Source organism: Capsaspora owczarzaki, assembly GCF_000151315.2.
Source record: "Capsaspora owczarzaki ATCC 30864 unplaced genomic scaffold supercont2.11, whole genome shotgun sequence".
Lineage (NCBI taxonomy): Eukaryota > Filasterea > Ministeriida > Capsasporidae > Capsaspora > Capsaspora owczarzaki.
Genome location: NW_011887302.1, coordinates 1,077,814 through 1,093,510, shown reverse-complemented (window position 1 = coordinate 1,093,510; position 15,697 = coordinate 1,077,814). Strand labels below are relative to the sequence as shown.

The following is a 15,697-nucleotide window of genomic DNA, read 5'->3' as shown; positions in this document are numbered from 1 at the left end:
TTTGGTTTATGAATTTTTGTATTGCAATGGGTCTTGAAACCTCAACAAAACCCCTTCCCAGCAGTACCACACAAGGTCATCTGACCAAATGCGTGTTTTCTACTGTTTCAGCCACAAAAAACAAAAGTTTAAGAGTCAAACCAAAAACACATGTGACGATTGGGATGAATAGAGCGTGCTGTAACGCACAGCTGTGAGCCTGAGGGGGGGGGAGCTTCTAGTACATTGGAAGATCCGGATCGACACACCGGCTCCACTCTTCGAGTCCTCCGGCGATATCAACAACTTGATCGAGTCCGAGCGTTGACTTGAGCAAGCGCGCTGCGAGTTGAGAGTCGTTTCCTCGCCGGCAAACGAGGACCACTGCTAGATTTCGTGCAGAAGAGACGTGAGAAGCGCTCATTCCGTTGCTTGTTGCTCCTTGGCAATAAGAACTGACCTTCTGGGCGCGTGGGAAGGCCCGCGCTCTCTCGCCTAGTCAATAGTTCCTGCACTGATGCAATGAAATCTGCATCCTGCGTGTTTGGTGGTGCGTAGGGGATGTCTATGAGAGATGGAGCAGTTCTCGATGAGCTACGTTCATGCGAACAAAAACCCTCATCCCGTTCAACACGTACTGATAAACTGCGGCAGCGAGCAAATGTTGAACTGCAACCGCGGTCGGACGTCAATGAGCAGGGGATTTGTGGAGGTTGCTGCACGTAGCAACTTCTCGGCATCCTAAGGCATCCCCGAGCAAGCGTGAGAATCAATCCGAAATGGCAGCACTGAGCACGCAAACAGCACGACCAACCTTGCAGGATATTCTTTCGTCAGGCGATAACAACTTCAAACTCGGCGTCTGCAAGAAAAGTAACAAAAGGGGGATGAAAAAGTCAGCTGACAAACACACCAGATTCGCTGCCATTCGCAACCACCCACCTTGTCGCAAGCAGCACTTCCACAAAAGGCCTCATAGTCGATCAGATCACGCGTGATGGTCGGCTGATCACCGCACACAGCACAGTCAGGCCGCCGATTGCGGAGCTTGAAGGAGCGGAATTTTCCAAGCGTCCCGTCAAACAAGAGCAACTGCTGCGCAAAAGCCGCTGCAATTATCATACAACAACACAAGTGAATGACACAGAAAGTATAAAATACGAACGAGCAGGGATTGGTTTCGCACCTGGCAGTCCAACGGCAATCTTGACAGCCTCGAGCGCCTGAAGAACGCCAATAATGCCAGTCACTACAAACGTCACCTATGAGCACCAATATCGGCAAAAAGCGGCAATCTCAGCATGGAGTTGCAAAGATGTACCTGCTCCAAGCACCCCGCCGTCCGAGCAGTTTGTCACGGTCGTGGCAACTGGTGGAGCTGGGAAAATGCACCGGTAGCACGGGCCTCCATTGATATGATATGTTGTTAGCTGGAGCGTCAAGAAGAGAGCCAGATCATCGAGATGAGCAAGAGTCGAGGAAAAGCGGTGCGACCACAAAAAAACAAACAAACAAACAAAAAAAAAAAAAACACGAAAACCGACCTGTCCTTCCATGCGAAGGGCACTGCCAGAGACAAGAGGCCTGTCAAGCAGGACACATGCGTCGTTGATGAGATAGCGTGTTGCTGGGTTGTCTGACGCATCCAGTACAATGTCAAAGCTGCAAAACAACCAAGAACCTCATGAGTGAGCACTTCACATGACAAATCAAGCGATCTCGATCAAATCAATGGTGAGCATACTTTTGAACAATGTCCAGAGCGTTTTCGCGAGTCAGCGCACAGTTAAATGTGCGAACTTGGCAGGCAGAGTTGATTCTGGCAATGCCCGATCGTCAGTCGTCGGACGAAGTCAAAACAAGTAAAGACAACTCGCAACCTTCCACAACTGGTTCAAGAATCAACAAACGTACTGGGCAATCCCTATCGCAGCGGATGTCACTTTCGGAATCCCAATGCGGGTTTCAGAATGGAGCACTTGGCGCTGCAGATTGTTCAAATCGACAACGTCGTAGTCCACGACGCCAAGCGTTCCTTCAACACAAGTTCCCAATGTTGTTGCAGTGATTTAGCACTCGTCCAGATGCCATACAGCAACTCATGTCTCAGCTTCTCTGAGATTTTCGGTTTTTTGTTTTTTGCTTACCAACTCCGGCTGCCGCCAAATACAACAACGCAGGGGATCCAAGTCCGCCAGCACCGACCACCAGAATTCGGCAATGCTTGAGCTTGAGCTGTCCTGCAGTATGTTCGCATGATTTGAACCATGGGGAGATTGTGAGAGGCGAGTCAGTGACGCAATGCGAAATTGGCCGCTGTGCATGGACGCTGGTGCGCAACAACCGACCTGTGACGCCAATCTCTTCCATCAGCAGGTGCCTGCTGAAGCGTGCTACATCATTCTTGTTCAATCGCTCGGTGGCTGCTGCAGTCGCGTCAACCTCGTCCTGGTTGTCCTCGTGGTCCTGCTCGACCAGTGCGACCTCGCGTGCCAGCGCCGCTTCTTTCGCAGCCAGCAGCGCTTTGAGACTGCCAATCTCATCCTGAAGTGCGTGGATGCGCGCGGCTCGCGTTGCACTCGCTGTCATCCTCCGCTGTCAAATTTCGCAAGGTTTTCTCAGACAAATGGATGACTGGTTGTTCAACCCGAATTGAATCATAATGGCAAGCACTATACAATACTATCCTGCACTATATATCAAGATTATTGTTCGTCTGTATTCAGTCCTTCTTACATTCTGCATTGCTCAGCCACAATGGTCCGCTTTAAGAACCGCTACGTGCTGGGCGAGCTGACGATCGCCGGCTCGGACGCCCCGCCGTCGGGCCCCGGTGCAGCTGGTGTCAGCATCGGCCCACTGGTCAATGCGCTCAAGGACGCCGTGCAGGAGGCACACGGCGACTACGGCCTCGCGTGCGTCCTCGGCTCGTTCAACGGTGAGCGTCCTGCTCTCCTCGCTCTATCCCTGTCGCTGTCTTACATCAAGTTCACAAAGATTGCTCACGAATGCTCTGGTGTTACTGTCATCTATGGCCATGGCGTTTTGAAACAGTCAAGCATTACAACACGGAAACCGGCCTCACCATGATTCGCGCGCCACGCGACTACGTCGAGATCTTGCTCTCGTCACTAACGCTGCTTGGGACGATTGGAAAAGCACAATGTGCATGGAAGACAGTCCACGTTAGCGGTAAGTGCTTGCTAACGGGCGTTTGGGTCAATATCCAGCCATTCATTTTGACATGCATCTCTCCGCTTTTTGGTCTCCGCAGGTACACTAAGAAAAAGTAGAGTTGCGGCAGTCGAGTATCACCGTCGACAGCTAGCACGAATTGCAACGGCACGACGAAAAGCAGCAAGAATCAACCCGAACGATTGGGCTGCGTTCGGCGCTCAAGTTCCTCTCATTGCTGATAGCCAACCAAAGGCAGATACCGCCAGCCCAATAGCTGCATCCGAGCCAGTTTCAACCGAGCCGGCACCTAAAGGTGTTCAGTTAACTGCTAGAAAGCCACGATGAGGGAGTCTTGTCCGTTGGCATTCTGATCAAAGTCCCCTCAACTGTACAAAAGCGGCCACAACAAACCAGGGGAGGGGGGACAGGCGGTCCCATTCCAACAATCAATTCAAGTGTTTGTGTTTTGTTGCGAAAAAAACGTGTGTGTGTTTACTTGTTCCTAATTGGAAGCGCTGTTGTTTTGTCACTGCATTGGCTCGAGTGAATTCTTCCAGAGTGTCGTCCAGTTCGGCAGCAAGTTTGGGAGCTGGACTTTGAGCAGCAAAGCAGAGAAGTCATCCCGTCGGCAGAGTTGAGAAGTGCAACAACAGCCTTGGTGCTGCTGAAACTTGATTGCGACGCTCGACCAACATTTTCTCACAGTTCACTGGTTTCCCACCACAAAAATGAGCGGCAGTGATGCAGCAACCCCAGACAACATTCCTTGCCTGCAATGGAAGTGGATGGGTGTGATGTGTGTCACTAAGTGTGCCGTGTGCGTGTGTCGCTCATTCAGACCGACCGAGACCAACTTTGCGCACGGTTGCATCCAAATTTTCTTTTGTCCACGCCTCACTTGGTTTTGTATCGTGTCCCTCTCCCCTGGTGAGCCCCAGGCTTCCAAAAACGTCCTCTAAACTGACCGGACTACCGACGCTCGATCAAAAGAGGTTTGCTGCGGTTTAAAAGGGCGGCTGACCCACTTGCCAATTTGGATTTCAACCTCGTTTTTTGCCGCATGCAAATTGTTCGTGTGTGGTTGACCAATGAGCACAGACCAGGATTCTTGGGCGAAGGCACGTTATGCTCACGCTGCCACAAAACGACGCTGCTAATTCGTTGCCACTCCACCCCGTCTCGTTGTTCTCTCCTCTCGCCCCTTGTTGTCCCGCCTGGAGTGCAGATGCGCCGCAACACTCGATACCCTCCGACCTGCACCCTTTGGAAGCGAGTGTTTTGGCTTTGTCTGGAATGCATTCGATTTTTGTTTTGCGAGTTGGAAACGCTCTCGTTGATGGGTCAGTTGACACCAGTCTTTTCTGTTCTCACTCTTGCATTAGTGTGGCCTCGTCCGCAACATCTTTGCAGTCCTTCTTTCTCCTTGCTGCCAACCTTTGCACCCCAAGTCTGGTTGGGCGCGCCGTGTCAAAGGTAAGGGCGAGTCGATGCAGCAGCAGCAGCAGCTCGTGCCACATTTGCTGTTTGTTGCTGCTCCAACCTGCCACATCCACTGTAACTTTTGTTCATTTCAAAACCCGGCGGCGCGTCTCAATCTCGCTCCTTTCGCGTCTCTCCGATCCACTTTGCATTTCCACCCGTCCCGCAGCCGCGAGTTCCCAGACTCGTACAACGCAAAACCCAACCTCAAACACCTCACGCTTTTCTCCATTGCATCTGCATCTCCATGCATCTCGATTTGCTGCAATATTCGCTTCCGCCTGAGAACAATGACATGTGCGAAAACAACAACAAGAACTCGGATGTTGAAAATTCGGTTGGACGTCTTTGTTCTTGCTCTGCCTTCTTCGGTCTGAGTGCTCGTGTGTTTCAACCCGGAAGTCGAGAACAGCAAGCTTTACTGCGAGGCTGAATTCGCGGATGTGGGTTGGGGTGTAAAAACCGCTATGGTTTGCTCGGAGTTGGGCTTTTTGTTCTCTTTTGCTTTTTCTCGTTTGTGAAAAGTGCGACAATCTGAGATCAAGGTCTCTTTCTCTGTCTCCCTTCTCTGTCTCTCTCGCTTCCTCTCCTATACCAGCTCTCTTCTTCCGCTCTACTTTGTTCAACCGCCGCCACGTTCGCGGACGAGGTCAGGGGGACAGGTTGCTCACGTGCGAATAGGGGGTTGTTTTTGGTGGCGAATCTGACAGCTGCGCTTTGGCTGATGGGTAAATAATAAGAGCGCAGCTATGAATCAGCCGTAAAGTGGTCTGTTTTTTGCGTCTTGTGCATTGTTCCTCACACCACTGCATAGCCTGGAAAATCGCCTTGAACCCAACTTGCAAAACAAAACAAACATCCTTTGGATTCTCCGCGCTCTCTAGCACCACCTTTGGCTCTGTCGCTTGGCTTTTTGTCTGTTGGCAAAGTTTAAAAAAGGTGGCACGGAGGGGCATGTGCGGTTTTTGTGAGGTCGGGTTGACATTTTCCAGTGTGACACAGCTGGCAAAAGCGGGGAAACTCTTTGATTCGATCCAACAACAAAAGAAAGACAAAACAAAAAAAGCACCTGTGTGTTTCGCTCAACGACCCACAGCCCGCTCGCCTTCATCACAAAGTCATGTTAGCGTTGTCAATGTAGCAACCCGTGCTTGGAGACCTTGTCTGTTTGGTTTTGAACCGGCGGTCGCTCGAGTCTATGGAAAATGAAAAAGAAGAACAAAAACAGATCAGGTGAACAGACCCTCGACAGTGCAAAATTTCCACTCTCGTTTTCGTGCTCTTTCCATGGGATCTGGTGCAGAGTCTGGTGCCAAGCTTTGAGTCTTTTTTCTGCTTGGTGCAGCGGTTGTGGGCGGTTGCAGCTCTCTCGCGGCGCATTGTTCTTTTTTGTCTTTTGTTGTGACGCGCAAAATTTTCGCACCGTGGAACCGCAAAAACAACCTGGGGCACTCTCTTGTGTGTATGAGGGAGCCTGCGGACGCGCACACACACTCTATGCAACACGCACTCGCGCACACACAGGCACGCAACATCGGATACGCGTCTCAACTTCAACAGTTGATCATTTTAGTGCGAGTATGACGCTCGCCGACTTTATTTTGTTTCCTTTATTTTTCCTTGCTTCTTGGCTGGCGAATTGGAAGCCATCGGCTCCTGACTCGGATTTGCCGAAGGTCTTGGTTTTCGTGTAAGGTGTTTGCCTTTTTTGTTCGGCGAATTCAACATTTTGTGCTTTTTCAAGTTTTTTTTTCTTTTTTGTTTTCGCGCGCTGCTCACGGGGCTGTCACCCCGAGCGAACATCTCCTTCATATCTCATCATCGTTGACTGTTTTCTCCTTTGTCTATGGGTCCAGTCCTTGGCCCCCCAGCTCGCCTTAAATTAACCCGCTATATTTTGCTCCTCACACGCGCGTTGTTGCCGCTTTTCCCCCCAAAGTGTGTGTGTTATCGCGACTTGCTCTCTCTCTCTCTCTCTCTCTCTCTATCGCTCTCTCAATGTTTGCACAACTCCACCTTGACTACTCTTCTCTCGCTCTCTCGCTCTCAACTCAACTGGCCAGTCCTCCATTCTCGTGTCATTTCGCTCCATTTGTGTGTGTGACCCTCCCCCCTTTATTTCATTTTTTTTTTTTTTTTGAGGTAACATGAAAACCCGCCGCCCTTTGCAGAGTTTTCCCAACTCTCCATTCAAAGCGTTCAACGTGTCCGGGTGGTCTTTTTTGGCTGACACGATCGCTTTGTTGTCTTTCTTCGGTTTTTAGCATCGCACGTTGGCGTCCTTCCCTGTTCTCTGGCTGTTTTGTCGTGTGCGATCGCATCTGCCAGGGTTTTGCAACCGGCGGTTATCCATCCTTTTTTTTATTTTTTTTTTTGTTTCGCAGCCAGCGGTATTTTTTTTTTTTTTTTTTTTTTTTTTGCTGTCATCGTTGTCCCAACTGCCTTCGCCCCTCTTCATCGCTTTTGATGCAACACCTCCCCCGTTTCCTGCATGTAGTCGGTCGTCCTTCTCTGCACCCCTCTCCTTCTTCTCGTTCAACTCTCTCTACGCGTTGCTTTCTGCTGATCTGCTCTGTGGTTTTTTTGGACAAAGTGGTTGACTCGGCCATTCAACACGCGGATGGCAGCTGGCTTTTCTCCCTTTATCTTTTTTTTTTTTTTTTTTTTTTTTTTTTTGATTTTTGATGTTTCCATCTTTTTGCTAAATCCGTCCAATGTCATGTTCCTGAGCCCCTCAACCCCTTCCCCCTTCCCCCTTTCCCACTTCCTCGTTGCTCATCTTGTTTGACGCCTCCATCCAAATCCAACGTCAGCAGCATTCATGGTTTTTTTTTTCTGTTCTTGTGGTCTTGTTTTGACTCTCAAACTCGTTTTTTCCTTTTTTTTTTTTTTTTTTTTTTTTCCCCCTTTTTTTGCGTGTCACTTTTTGCACGCTGCCTTTAATATTGCGGTTTTTTTTTTTTTCTTTCTTCTTCTTCTTCTTTGATTTCCTGTCTTTTTTTTCCATTTTACGCTGCTTACACTGCGGTCGAAGGTTGCACACACACACAACAACAACAACAACATACAACAACATACAGCTACACACTCTTCGAGACGCATGGGATTGTGCGCATGTGCAAGCCACCACGCGAAATTTGGCGCGATCTGATGCGAATCTCAGAAGCAGCGAGTCTATTGTTGATTTCCTCTTCTCCTTTTCTCTTTCTGTCTCTCTCTATCGTCCATCCGCGACCCCTGCTTTATGCCATCATGATGCTGTCCTCGGTCTTTGACTCACATCTTGTCCTTGTGTGTGAAAACAGATCTCAGATCTTCCAAACACACCTTTTGTCAACAACCCAACCCCGTTTCAACGATCTAGATCTCCTCGACTGTGCTTTTTGGACCTGCTTCACGTGTCAAGGCGCCAGTTGAAAGCTCTGCAAAACAAAAAACCAAGCATGTCGAGCAGCCAGCAAAACCGGGGTGATGCCGGCAGCAGCGTCAGCAGTGACGAGGAAGCCGACACGGTGGGATTTGGCGAAACATTTGCGACCTCTGCAAATGCCATGTTTGGCGACGTGATGCACAGTGCCAACGGAATGCTTGTGAATGGTGGCCTCGGCGCGGCTGGCTCCAAGAACAACCACGGACAGTTTGCGTCCGCCGCGCAGTTCGCTTCGCGCGGTGGTGTCTCCACTTCATCACCACCCAGCATTGCTGTCGGTGGCATGCAATCGCTGTCGACGCCAATCCTCACCTCGTCGTCCTTTTTGCAGGCTGCGGCTGCGGCTGCGTCGACGGTCGCTGCCGGCTTGGTCAGCCACGCCAAATCGATTTGCCAGTGGATTGGCTGTGGTTTGGACTTTGCCACACTCGACATGATGGTCGAGCACCTCATGATTGAGCATGTCAAGTCGCGACGCAACAACCACGACAACTGGGACGGCTTTTGCGGCTGGACTGGCTGCGTCCGCAACGGTCGTGCATTCACCACGCGCCAGAAGCTGGTGACGCACCTGCGAACGCACACTGGCGAGAAGCCATACGAATGCACCATCAACAACTGCGGCAAGCACTTTTCCCGCCTCGACATTCTCACAAAGCACATGCGCTCGCATTCCGGCGCAAAGCCGTTTGCGTGCCCCGTCCAAGGCTGCGGCAAGCGCTTCTCCGAGGCCAAGTCCCTCGAACACCACTCGACGTCGCACACTGCGGCAGACAAGCCCTTTGTCTGTGTGTACCCGGGGTGTGGCCGCCGCTACTCTGACGTGGCCAGCCTCTATCGCCACAGCGAAGCGCACATCAGCACTGCGGCGGCTGCCATGGGACGATCTCCGGATGTCAAGTCTGACCAGCAGCAGCAGCAGCAACAGCAGCAGCCACATCGTCATCAGCATCAGCATCAGCCGCAACAACAACAACAGCATGCAGCAATTCCCGCAGCTCGCCACCCAACAATCGCAAGTGTTCCTGCAACAACAACAGCAGCAACAACAACAGTTCCGTCCTCACCAGTCGCAATCTCAACCACATATGATTTCTCTTCCAATGCAGATGCAGCAGCCACAGCAGCTGCAGCAGCAGCAACAACAACAACAACAACAACAACAACAACAACAACAACGATTCATCCAGGGTGTGATGCCTTTCCAACAAGTGGTGCAAGTGCCAAGCCAGACGCATTTTATCGCACACCAAGGCCAAGCAGTCGGCATGTTTCCGTCCAACGTGACGCTGCTCACGCCTTCGAGCAACAGCGCCTCCAGCCTTGGCTTTCTGAACTCGTCAGGAAGCAGCTCGAACTTGGGCTTTGTCACCACGGCGCCGGCCCCTTCCATGGCGCAAACTCCCTCCTCTGGCAGTAAAACGACGACCTCGTTTGCAGACATGATTGACATGAGCTACCCCAGCCTCGTGCAGCATCAAAAGCCCATGGTTGCATCTCAAATGCAACAGCAGCCACAGCTGCAGATGCAAATGCAGCAGCAGCAGCAGCAGCAGCAGCAGCAAGCTCCGCGCCCTGTGATGAAAATGCACAGCTTCCCAACGACGGAGGCAGTCGGCACCTTTAGTCATTCTGCCTTCCCATCCCCGTTGTCGATGCCCGCGACCAGCCCTCGCGACTTGTACACCAAGTCACCTCGTCCGAGCCAGGATGTTGTCTACCACCCAGTCCAAGTGATGCAGGTGCAACCCTTCCAACAGCAAGCCCAGCAGCAAACCCGCCCGCATCTGGTGCCCATGGCTGCTGCTCCGCACCCGCTGCAGCCGCAGTTTGCATACGCACCCATGCCCGTGTACCAAACGCAAGTGATCCCGCAGCAGCAGTTTGTCATGCAGCAGCAGCCATCCCAAGCCCAACAGCTCCAGCAAAACTCTGTCGCCAACGCGCAACAGGAGCACATTGCTCAGTACCGCGAGGCTCAAGAGACGCACTCCTCGCCAAAGCGCGTCCGCGTGTCCTCCAGTGACTCGTCCAGTAGTGGCCAGACGCAAGCTGTGCCCATCGGCAAGCCTGTTGTGCAAGAAGCCAGCGATGCAACCATGGCCCTGCTGTCGTTGAGCACGTCCCCTAACAATCTCTTCTGGCACGACCAGTCCCCTACGTATCCCGCCGAGGCTTTAACGAGTGCTTCCTCCCAGTGAGCCAGTTCTTTCTGCGTGATGCGCTCACGTTCTCATTTCTTGATTTCCAATTGCCCCTTCTTTCCTCATCTCTTCATTTGATTCAAATCTTGTTGTTTTTAATCCTTCCTCCATCTGTGTTCATCTCTATGTCTGACTCCGGATTGCATTGTATGTTCTCCCCAGCCATCATCTTTTTGTTTTCCACCCCGTGCGAATGCCTGCGTGTTTGATACACGAAAAAATACATCCCTGCGTAAATATCATCATCAACGAGCAATCAAATTGTGCTATTTTTGATTTTATTCATAAATTTGTTGGTGCAAGAACGCAGCAATCAGGAGTGTTTCAGCTTGTGTGTGGAGGTAGGCACGCCGTTGAGTTGCCACTGCCGCCAGTTGAAATACACGGCAAATAGAACAAAGCTTGCACACGAGACGACGGCGAAAAGGAGCAAGTTTGCGTGAGGGAGATGTGCTGGAGGAATGTAAAAGTACCACGCCAAGTGCAGCCCTGAAAAGCACACAATTACTGCTGCAAGCTGCAAATTCACACAAGAAACCGAGTCACTCGCTGTGAGCCAAACTACAACCAACCAACCAATCACTTTTTTCCGGGTATGTGTGCGTGTGTTGGCGATTTACCTGAAGCTTGCCGATGGTGGTGAGGTGTTGACAAGCTTGCAGGGAAACATTCAGCATGTGCAGCACAACAATCACAAAGAAGACGATGCAAATTGCATATGGAATTGCCAGGCCGTCTTTGTGCAACAACGGGAACATGCTGGCAAACAAAAAAACAGAAGAGGTAAAAGTTGGAAACACAAAAATCATCGAATTCCGTTCAACCTTTCATCTGCATCCCGTTAAACATACCTTGCCGTGGAAAGCAGCAAAAAGAAGACCGCGTTGAGAGGATCTGAGGCTAATAGCAAGGAAGCTGGGAGCGCGACGAGCAGGATGGACTTTTCGTGAACTTGATACGAAAACAGGAAAAATCCAAGCGAAGAGTTGACCAGAGCGTATAGAAATCCAGTCTGGCTTGGCCGCAGAGCTAGATTGACAGAGCTTGGGAGAATTGCGAGGAGAGTACAAATCGCACTGGAGTGGTGGTGACAAGGTGAGCACAAAAATTTCGCGAGTCTCGCTTCGACAACGGAGTAGCCATGCGACCATGCGACCATACCTGATTCGCACAAGAAGCGCTTGCTCAAAGATGGCTCGCAACTTGATGAGAACGGAAACAGCGCACCATACATTTGCGACCTTATCCTCAAAGAGCCCGCGTCCAATTGGGAAGATGCGATGCAAGACTTGGGCCACCGAATCGATGGAGGTCAAAAAGGGCAGCCAGCAGAGAGCAAATGTCGCAATCACTGTAACGCCGAGCGCTGCTATGCGCAACACTCTTCGAGAAAAAGGTGCGATGAGCCAAACTCCATCGTACGTTTCGTCACATCAAACAACCCAACAAAGCAAAAATCACTTACGGATGTGCCGACTGAAGACTCTTGCCAAGAAGAAAGCTAAAGAAAGCGGGTGCATAGTAGAGCGACATCTGCTTGTAGTTGAGAGACAGGCAGAACAGAACGCTGCCAAGAATATCCCAGTCTCGCATGACTGCCACGATTGCCAGAAGTGCGAGTCCAAGACTGATGCAATTGTACTGAAAGTGGCCGTGATCGATCAGAATGAGCCCTGGTTGCAGCAGGATCATGAAGGCGATTGCAATCTGACCCCCGAGAAGAGCGACGACGTGGTTGCGGTTAGCGCACTCAAATATTCACCAGGTAGAGACTTGAGCAACCGCCACAAAAAAAAAATATACCTGCTTTGACCTTGTGAAATCGGCGAGAATCTGCCGGCAGAACAGGAACACTGCTGGAAAGAAGATGAGCAAATCGCTCACGAGCACAGTGGCTCGCATGAACGCCTTGCTGCTTTTCGATTCAAACCCTCGCGAAGTGTCCAGCGCCACCCATTCCGGGTCGAAGAAGTGCGCTCTGTCGTACAAAGACAGCAATTTTTGGATAACAAGAACGGAAATAACACAATTGAGTGACTTTCCAAACTCTGAAATTTCTCAGAAAATTTGCAAAGTTGGACGAAAACGTCAAGTTCTCCGCGCAGAGCAAGGAAAACGCGAATGTGAGAACTTGCATTGCGCCACAGAGCCACGAGCCGTAGGCAGTGAGCGGCGGGTAGTCCAGGCCCCAGTAGAGCAGATCGTTGGAGGTTGAGTTGTGGTACCACTCGGCGGGAGGCAGATGGAGCGTGATTTCCATCCAGTGGCGCTGGGCCTCGTAGTCGCCGTACATTGGCGGGGTTGCCTGGCCAGAATGCGGATAGAGTCCGACGGCCGCGCGGACGAGCAGCGCCAGGGTGGCAACGAGAATGGCAGCCTGGGATTGGAGTCGCTCCTGCTCGACGATCGCCACGAACGACGACGACGCGAGCGCAGACTGCAGCTCCATCGAATTCATTGGATTAGAAGAAGACGAGTGAGACAGCGGGAGAGAGAGAGAGAGAGAGAGAGAGAGAGAGAGAGCTGAATTATGAGCGAAATTGATGAAGAATTGTCAAAAGTCTGATTGTCTGAGCGGATGAGAGAGGAGTGCGAAAAAATATGACTGAGACTAGAGCAAAACTGTGCACCAACAAAACGGACTGACGCAGCACTTGTTTATTTTGGAATGCGAAAAACAAACGAAAACACACTGGTGTGCTGGGAAGAGCAAAATCGCAATGCTCATCAGGGCTTGGCTCGATTTACAGCGGCTTGTTGTTCACCCAGCGGCTGAAGAGATCGAAGGCGCGAGCGGGCTGAATGTAAGGAACCATGTGACTGTACGGCAGCAAAAAAGACGGGCAAGGTTCAGGAGTGAGAGGCCACATCACAGCAAGCCAAAAAGCACAAAGAGACCTGCTTCCATCTCTCTCCCTCTCTCGCGATCTTACCCAGCACCGCGAACAGTCGCCAAGGTCATGCCGTTGTAGGTCTCGACAAAGCCAGCGACTTGCTGGTCGCTGCCAATCCACGGGCGCCAGTTCTGGACAACGGTCAGGTTGAGCGCGCGGACGTTGGTGGTTGTGGCGAGCGAGGCAATGATACCGTCATGGTCACCGGTGCTGCACAACAACAACAACAACAAAAAAATGAGTTGAAAACAAACCAAAGAAAAAAAAATCAGACGACGGTGCCCAACCCCAAATGGCCAAAACACTCGACTACTTACTACATGAGCATGCGGATGCCAGACTTGGTGAGCGTCTGGATCAGGGGGAGCACGGACGCAAGCAGATCGTTGTACGAGTAGTTGACAATGTTGGAGCAGTCCATCCAGCCGTAGGAGAGAGTGGGAGCGTGGATGGCAGCCTGGACGTCCGCTCGGTTGAGGTAGGTCTGCACAAAGTCGTCAATGCAGGGCTCGACCGGGGGATCGCGACGGAGCTTCTGGGGACGGCTCTTCTCGGCTTCGAGAATGCGGCGGCCAAGGTGGCCGAGGATGGTGAGGTGGGCGTCGGGACCCTTGGCAAGAGCCTTGAGCAGGTGAGCACCGTGGTTGTTGCGAGCGCCGACACGGCCGTCGGGGCCAGCCAGGCAGACGTCTTGGTAGATTTCGTAAATGTCAATGTTGCCCATCTCGTTGGTGCTGGCGGTGACGAACTTTTGGCACTTGAGCGGGTCGGGGGCGTTGTACTGGGCGACTTCCAGAGCGGCGAGCGGGCCTGCATCAAAATCACAAAGCGTGAGAAAATAAATGAACGAGATGCAATGCGAACAAACTTGCGTGCAGCAGCAAAAATCGACCGAGAAACAAAAACAAACACTCACCAATCTTGCCGAAATCGCAGTAGGTGGCCATGCCGTTCCAGGTCTCGTACGAGTTGATGGCACGGGCCCACCAGCTCTGGGCAGTGTACATGTTGTCAATGGTGGTGTCAGTCCAGGGGTTGCCAGCCATGTAAGAGACGAGGTTGATCTTGGGGTTGATGCCGGCAGCGTTCGAGTCGAGAATGGCCTTGGCAAGCTGGGGGATGTAGTGTCCGCCGTACGATTCACCGGCAATGTGGAAGGGGCGGTTGGCAAACTGGGGGTACTTGGCGAGGAAGATGAGCAGGAAGGCGAGCCAGTCCTGGGCGGTCTGGACGTCGCCAGTGTTGTAGTCGGCTGTGTTCTGCGAGGTGCTAAAGCCGACGCCAGAGGGGCTCTCGACGACAAGCAGGTTGGCAATCTTGTTCCAGCTGTTGGGGTTTTCCAGGAGGTTTCCGTTGGCATCGGGGAAGACTGTTTTTGAGTTTTGAAGGTGAAAAAAAAGAACAAACAAACAAAACAAACAAACAAACAAACAAACAAACAAGCAAGGTGAGAGAGCCGGAGTTTTCTGTGGGATGAGCGCTGAATGCAAGGAAATGGAAGGACTGACAGGGGCCCTGTTTGTACAATGCAAAAGTTTTGAAGCAAACACGCATACATGCAAAGAACGACAAGTGTTCTTACGCATTCGGACATCATGCCGCCACCGAGGGACGAGCAGCCGGGACTGAACACCGGAACAAGAGCAAAAGTCAAACAGTGAGCGAGTGGCATGGCAAAAAGCAACTCGAGCCAACAAATGTCCACAAACCAAACTTACCCGCCGTTGAGGAAAGCGACGCTGTCGTGAAACAAAATCATCGAACATTGCAAAGTGATTCAGAACAAAAGTGAGCAAACAAACAAAACGTTACGACCTTGAATTTTCACCAACCCGTCCACCAACTCTGAGCCTTTCATCATGCTGGGGCACATTGCATGTGTTCAATCGCCATCGCGAACTCGTTGATATTTTTTGTTTTCTTTTGTTCGCTGACGTTTTTTGTTGTTATTTTTGCTTTTTCAAAAACAAAAATCTGAAAAACTGAGAAATCAACAAAAACCAAAAAAAAAAAAAAAAAAAAACCTCATCCGTCGCGGTTTTTGATTGTGTGCTCCTGTAATCCAAAGCCAGCGCTAGACTGCACGCTTCGGGCTGAGCAACGTCCCCAGATTTGATTTGAGGAATGAGAGGAGAGCACGACGAACGCGCGAAGCCCAAGCAGCAGGAGCAGCAGAAGGAGCGCAATGAAAGGTCACGACCAAAAAGACAGACACGAGTTGCAATGCATTTCCAGCCAAACTGTAGGGCTATGGTTTTTACAGGGGATCGCTGTTCTTGTCGCCTTGGGACATGGCGAGCATGTAGAAGAGGGATCGCTGGTGGGTCGCGTTGACGACGACCGCGCCAGAGTACATCTCGAGGTTGGCGAGGCTGGCGGGCAGGCCAGGCAGATTCACAATGCGGTCGTCTGCATTGGCAGCAGCAATGGCAAGTGCAACAAGTGCAATGCAAAGCACCGATGACTGGAAACGCATCATTGAAAATAAAAATAAAAGAAAGAAAGAAAGAAGAAGACTGAGAAACGACGAAACG

General features: G+C 51.2%; 5 protein-coding genes across 5 annotated transcripts; 2 read left to right on the top strand and 3 right to left on the bottom strand.

The window, feature by feature from the left end:
* Position 1: 1 nt before the first annotated feature.
* CAOG_06543 (molybdopterin synthase sulfurylase) lies at positions 2-2,604 on the bottom strand. Its single transcript, XM_004345242.2, has 12 exons — positions 2,328-2,604; positions 2,127-2,219; positions 1,894-2,014; positions 1,724-1,798; positions 1,524-1,641; positions 1,301-1,409; positions 1,166-1,228; positions 922-1,088; positions 794-841; positions 618-720; positions 440-544; positions 2-363 (listed from the first exon to the last, which is right to left on the bottom strand). Exons 1-12 carry the CDS (start codon positions 2,566-2,568, stop codon positions 218-220), a joined length of 1,389 nt encoding a protein of 462 aa, XP_004345292.2. The 5' UTR covers positions 2,569-2,604; the 3' UTR covers positions 2-217.
* Positions 2,605-2,710: 106 nt separating this feature from the next.
* Positions 2,711-3,685, top strand: CAOG_06542 (hypothetical protein). The gene is made up of 3 exons (XM_004345241.2): positions 2,711-2,917; positions 3,034-3,171; positions 3,254-3,685. The coding sequence occupies exons 1-3, from the start codon at positions 2,737-2,739 to the stop codon at positions 3,499-3,501; spliced, it is 567 nt and encodes a 188-aa protein (XP_004345291.1). The 5' UTR covers positions 2,711-2,736; the 3' UTR covers positions 3,502-3,685.
* Positions 3,686-8,078: 4,393 nt separating this feature from the next.
* On the top strand, positions 8,079-10,266 carry CAOG_06541 (zic family member 4; the record flags this gene model as incomplete). The annotated part of the gene is made up of 2 exons (XM_004345240.2): positions 8,079-8,960; positions 9,256-10,266. The coding sequence occupies 2 exons, from the start codon at positions 8,079-8,081 to the stop codon at positions 10,264-10,266; spliced, it is 1,893 nt and encodes a 630-aa protein (XP_004345290.1).
* Positions 10,267-10,530: 264 nt separating this feature from the next.
* Positions 10,531-12,887, bottom strand: CAOG_08989 (hypothetical protein). Its single transcript, XM_011272365.1, has 7 exons — positions 12,405-12,887; positions 12,073-12,247; positions 11,735-11,976; positions 11,431-11,652; positions 11,121-11,345; positions 10,890-11,028; positions 10,531-10,786 (listed from the first exon to the last, which is right to left on the bottom strand). Exons 1-7 carry the CDS (start codon positions 12,725-12,727, stop codon positions 10,583-10,585), a joined length of 1,530 nt encoding a protein of 509 aa, XP_011270667.1. The 5' UTR covers positions 12,728-12,887; the 3' UTR covers positions 10,531-10,582.
* Positions 12,861-15,673, bottom strand: CAOG_08988 (hypothetical protein). Its single transcript, XM_011272364.1, has 8 exons — positions 15,425-15,673; positions 14,882-14,902; positions 14,746-14,788; positions 14,672-14,678; positions 14,080-14,532; positions 13,481-13,973; positions 13,203-13,373; positions 12,861-13,089 (listed from the first exon to the last, which is right to left on the bottom strand). The coding sequence occupies exons 1-8, from the start codon at positions 15,640-15,642 to the stop codon at positions 13,014-13,016; spliced, it is 1,482 nt and encodes a 493-aa protein (XP_011270666.1). The 5' UTR covers positions 15,643-15,673; the 3' UTR covers positions 12,861-13,013.
* Positions 15,674-15,697: the final 24 nt, after the last annotated feature.

Coding starts and splice junctions, on each gene's coding strand:
- CAOG_06542 (XM_004345241.2), top strand. CDS start 2,737: ATGGTCCGCTTTAAGAACCGCTACGTGCTGGGCGAGCTGACGATCGCC. Junction 2,918..3,033: donor CGTCCTCGGCTCGTTCAACG/GTGAGCGTCCTG, acceptor GTTTTGAAACAG/TCAAGCATTACAACACGGAA. Junction 3,172..3,253: donor GAAGACAGTCCACGTTAGCG/GTAAGTGCTTGC, acceptor TGGTCTCCGCAG/GTACACTAAGAAAAAGTAGA.
- CAOG_08989 (XM_011272365.1), bottom strand. CDS start 12,727: ATGAATTCGATGGAGCTGCAGTCTGCGCTCGCGTCGTCGTCGTTCGTG. Junction 11,977..12,072: donor ATTTCACAAGGTCAAAGCAG/GTATATTTTTTT, acceptor CTCGGGGGTCAG/ATTGCAATCGCCTTCATGAT. Junction 11,029..11,120: donor TTGCTGCTTTCCACGGCAAG/GTATGTTTAACG, acceptor TTTGTTTGCCAG/CATGTTCCCGTTGTTGCACA.
- CAOG_06543 (XM_004345242.2), bottom strand. CDS start 2,568: ATGACAGCGAGTGCAACGCGAGCCGCGCGCATCCACGCACTTCAGGAT. Junction 2,015..2,126: donor TTTGGCGGCAGCCGGAGTTG/GTAAGCAAAAAA, acceptor CTTGTGTTGAAG/GAACGCTTGGCGTCGTGGAC. Junction 721..793: donor ACGAAAGAATATCCTGCAAG/GTTGGTCGTGCT, acceptor GGGATGCCTTAG/GATGCCGAGAAGTTGCTACG.
- CAOG_08988 (XM_011272364.1), bottom strand. CDS start 15,642: ATGATGCGTTTCCAGTCATCGGTGCTTTGCATTGCACTTGTTGCACTT. Junction 14,903..15,424: donor GACAAGAACAGCGATCCCCT/GTAAAAACCATA, acceptor GTTTCACGACAG/CGTCGCTTTCCTCAACGGCG. Junction 14,789..14,881: donor GTCGCTTTCCTCAACGGCGG/GTAAGTTTGGTT, acceptor TCCGGTGTTCAG/TCCCGGCTGCTCGTCCCTCG.